The sequence below is a fragment of the Ananas comosus genome, unplaced genomic scaffold (genome assembly GCF_001540865.1).
Source record: "Ananas comosus cultivar F153 unplaced genomic scaffold, ASM154086v1, whole genome shotgun sequence".
Lineage (NCBI taxonomy): Eukaryota > Viridiplantae > Streptophyta > Magnoliopsida > Poales > Bromeliaceae > Ananas > Ananas comosus.
In genome coordinates this window covers 10,640-14,872 of record NW_017891047.1, presented here as the reverse complement: position 1 = coordinate 14,872, position 4,233 = coordinate 10,640, and the positions used below count along the sequence as shown (strand labels likewise).

Genomic DNA, 4,233 nt, shown 5'->3' with positions numbered 1-4,233 from the left:
GCCCCGTGGTAGTCAACATCCCCACTCTAGAAATGAGCCTCCCCCACGGCAATCCACTTCGGCGCCCAATCCCGCACGGCGAGCATGTGTCGCGATGGCTATCTCCGGAGTGCCGGCTTGTAGGGAGCGACCCTCACAAGCATGTGCTAATGAGCACAAATGGCAAGCAAGCAATGATCTGTCTCAAGTACCAAGTCCTCATGTCTAAAAATATGGAATATGTCAAGTATCTCAATGGCCTATCTCTACGTCATCATGTCTCTAACATGGAATGTAGCAGATATATATAGTGGCCTATCAACATGTCCCTAGATTGTAGTTTAACAGTTTGCTAGTTCCAAGTGCCCCTTAATGACACCTTTGTTCAACGAGTTCAAAGCATGGCAACTATGTTCCAAAGTACATATTCCAAGTCATAATCCTCATAAAAGATATATTTTCCACTTGCAAAAATAAACATTTTTCCCGTATGCATGCGTTCTACTCATATAGCTCTACTATATAGTGAAATATTCATAATACACAAGGCATGCATTTTAAGTGTTCTATAATTCATATAAATTCCATTTAACATAGAAATGAACTTAAAAATATTTTACGACAACTGCAAAGAGCATAGGGGCCATTTCGCCCTATTTTTACGAAGCCAAACCCACCGATGACGACGAAACTCCTCGTTCGCTCCAACGAGGGTGTCCTCTTGTAATACACTGACTCTAGCAAATTGCGGAGTCCGAGTGTGTGGAATGAGTTGTGGAACTATCCTACATGTTCTAATTGACTTGGACAAATTTTTGAACAAGTTTGAGAGTGATTGGAGGGTTAAATGTGAGAAATTGCATCAACTGGCGAAAATCAGCCTTTTTCTGCTTGCTGTACCGGTACAGCCATCACCTTGTACCGGTACAAGCTGGCAGATTCGTGGCAGCAAGGTTAGTTTGGTAATTTCACATTGGATACCTACCTATTTGATCCCAGCACGACTCTGGGACTTCAGTGGAGTATGCAAGAGTTCTGGGAAAGCTTCTTTTACCTTCTTCTCTCTCTCTCTCTAGGGTTTTTCTCTCTCTACGTCGACTTCGCCGATTTCGCTCGTTTTCGTCGCCGCGTGCGTTCTTCGCTGTTTGCGAGCGTCGCAGGGCCTACGTGGACGTGTGAGGGAGTATTTTGGAGAGTTTTTCGCAGCTTTGAACCAGCAGGTCACTGGTTGGAAGCTGGAGAAGGTAATCGACTCACTTTCGCCGTTATCGACGTTCTATTCGTCGATTTGAGTAATGATTTCGGGTTTTTGCTTCTAGTTGCTTTAATCTGAGATTTCAGTAATTAAAATTGGATTATTTAGCTGTGAATTAAGCTCCTTAGACCAGGGATAAGCTTCTTTGAAGATTAATTGAGATAATTAGCCATTTATGAAGCTATTTCGGACTATACACGGGTTATGCGATCGAATTGATGCAGTTTGGACTTGTTCCTCCGCAGCAGGTTCTCGAACCACTTGGAGCTTATTTGGTGACCTTGGAAGCTGGTTCGGAAGGTATTCTAACCTGAGGTAAGCAGGGATTTCAGTTAGAAAACTGAATTCGTAAGATTCCGACTATATTTGCTATTATATGATGATTTTGATGTCGTGCTGGTATTGATCGCAGCGGGAGCTCGACCGACCTTTGGGTCATCCTTGGTTGGCTTTGGGAAGCCTTTAGAGACTTAATTGGAGGTACTAAAGTGAACCAAAACAGCGATTTATGTTACTACTTGATACGAGATGTGAATTGAGCCGAAATCGGACATTTCGGTCGTAAATTTAATCCGATCTTGACGTTTGTTTTTTCAGCAGCATTGGGGCTTCGTTGAGCCGTTTGTGGGACTTCTTGTGGATAATTGGAGCCTTGTACTAGGTGGGTCGGACCTAACCAGAGCAAGTGAAACTCCTCTATGTTCTATATGTATTATAGAAATGGTCTTATTGTGTGCTTATGTGATTGTTAAAAGGCTCGGAACTCGTCATCATGACGTTTGTCATATGTGAATGAGCGTTCATGCATAAAAGTACTCATGCATTCAAGTATTTTGTTTTGTTCAGTAGAACAACTAAGAATTCAGTTTATTATGTTTCTATGATATAGAGAACATATATACATGAAAGTATTTACATTTATATTCAATTCAGTTGAATGACTTATGAACAAGTGTAGGATGCACTTTAAAGTAGAGAACAATGACATTCTCTTGACTCGAACGTAGAGAACTATGACATGCTCTGGACTATGTTGATAGTGCCATACTAGTGAAAAGATTATAATGCTATGTGATTTAGCTTTACCCTTACATGTTTACAATCTAGTGATTACTAGCTCTTGTTACTATTGTGTATTGAAATTCCGATCAGAGGATCGAGGGTAAGAACTTTGCAATGAAAACATGAGAATTGAGACATGTGGACAGTGAAATATGCTTGCTTGCCATCGTGCTCATTCGCACACGCTTGTGAGGGTCGCTCCCTACAAGCCGGCACTCCGGAGTTGGCCTACGCGACAGTTGCTCGCCCGTGCTGTGCGGGATGGGTGGCCGAAGTGGATTGCCGTCGGGGAAGAGTGGTATACTTACCACGGGCCATTTCTAGGCGCATGGCGCAGGAAGCTGGACTACTTGAGCGCGTAGGAAAATGGTCCTAGTGAAATGAAAGGAAAGCTAGCCTAAATGAAAAGGGAGTTGCGTAAATGAATGTATTTACTTACAAGGTGTACAAGTATCCACTTTTATTGTTTCGGTGCTATCACTCACTGTACTATGTTTGATTACAGAAGTTGCCTATATTCTTATATCGAACCTGATGCCGAGGAAATGGTCGATTACGTGTTTAGAAAGTCTGATGCTACATGTAGTGATCTACATGCTTGATTACTTATTATGCCGTCCCGGATGCGTATAATAAATCATGACGATTAATTGATTTTTATTTGCTTCTCATCATAGCTACATCTTGGAGCCCTAGTTGTGGATAGATTCGCGAGAGGCTGCCGGCTTTACCCACTGGAGGAAAAAAAACTATTCTTAATAGTTCTCCGCCCTTTTTGGTTACTGTTGTTTTTAACAAGAGGCCCTGTGACAGTGACTCAGAGCGCTAGGGATCGTGCTTAAGGGGATCCGTCCGCTAGGCTAGGGACTACTGAAGGAGCGTCTGCTAGATCATCACGACTTGTAACTCGGGCATACGGGCAGACTGGGTAGATGCTTCCCGTATGTATAGAAGAGAGAACCCACCGTTTGTTTTTTTTAACTAATTTCTTTGAGTTGATTTTATACCCAATGGAACTGTATATATTTACTTTCGGGTAGGAGAGAAGCTTTTCCAGGAACTCTGCCTCGTCACACTGAGGGTTGCTAGATTATCGTGGGTACTTCTCCTTTTGCTGAGATCTTTGATTTGATACTCGTTGATATATCGACTTAGTGTATACCCAGATGTGAGGTCCCTCGCATAGTCAGGGATAAGGACTTTCTTTGTTTACTCTCTAATCGACTTGTTAGGCTTGTAGAGCCTTATGATACTGCACGGCGTGTGGTATTGGGGCCGGGCATTCTGCATGACTAGAAGCTGTGGCTGGAGTATTCGCTCTAACCTAGTGCACTATTATGCGTACCCAGGGGAACAGTGACAACTGAACCGATACGAGTAGTCAAGCTGAGGGTGAGAAGAAGGGGTCCCCAAAGCCTAAATTAAAGGCCATGTTATTGCCGCTAGGCCCCCATCAACTTTTCATCTTGGATATCAGCCCTACTCTGAGAATTTTTCGCAAGGACGGACGGTCCCAGCATCCGGAGTAAGACGAGTCCGCCGAAGAGCTCTTCGGTCGCCACTCGGCGGGACAGACTGGGGTTTTCGCGTTCGGGAACCGGTCCTTGTGTCTTAGACCAGAGGGATTACGGAAGTCCGGGGTGATGAGGACCGGTGTCCCTTGTCCATCGAGACGTAAGACCCCGCGTTTTCCGAGAGCGTGATGCCTCGGGGGGACTTAGCTCCAAATTTGGCTAAGTCTCGCGGCACGAGGACGCGTCCGGGAACGGTCCCTTGCCCACCAGGGGATTAACAGAGCGACCTGGTGGCTTTTATCAGAGACACTCCAGCCACCACACACAGGCCCTGACTGCGAACCGGGGGTCCCTTCCCTCCTGCCAGTGGACCGGATCCCCGGAGAGCATTTCTGCATGTCTTGTCTGCAGTTTTTGCACTGG

At 44.8% G+C, this 4,233-nt stretch overlaps 1 protein-coding gene across 4 annotated transcripts; it reads left to right on the top strand.

Moving 5' to 3' along the window:
• Positions 1-863: 863 nt before the first annotated feature.
• On the top strand, positions 864-2,186 carry LOC109704576. Of its 4 annotated transcripts, none has more exons than XM_020225334.1 (4): positions 864-1,223; positions 1,483-1,549; positions 1,647-1,714; positions 1,832-2,186. In XM_020225334.1, the coding sequence occupies exons 1-4, from the start codon at positions 1,004-1,006 to the stop codon at positions 1,849-1,851; spliced, it is 375 nt and encodes a 124-aa protein (XP_020080923.1). In that variant the 5' UTR covers positions 864-1,003; the 3' UTR covers positions 1,852-2,186. The 4 variants fall into 4 exon arrangements, with proteins under 4 accessions (XP_020080923.1, XP_020080922.1, XP_020080921.1 ...); XM_020225333.1 differs by having other exon boundaries at positions 1,480-1,549; XM_020225332.1 differs by having other exon boundaries at positions 1,459-1,549; positions 1,835-2,186.
• The last annotated feature ends 2,047 nt before the right edge of the window (positions 2,187-4,233 follow it).

What these genes read in the sequence shown, in the direction of transcription:
- LOC109704576 (XM_020225331.1), top strand. Translation starts at nt 1,004, where the DNA reads ATGCAAGAGTTCTGGGAAAGCTTCTTTTACCTTCTTCTCTCTCTCTCT. An exon ending in CTGGTTGGAAGCTGGAGAAG is followed by an intron (nt 1,224 to 1,458) that starts GTAATCGACTCA and finishes GAATTGATGCAG; the next exon opens with TTTGGACTTGTTCCTCCGCA. An exon ending in CTTTAGAGACTTAATTGGAG is followed by an intron (nt 1,715 to 1,831) that starts GTACTAAAGTGA and finishes TTGTTTTTTCAG; the next exon opens with CAGCATTGGGGCTTCGTTGA.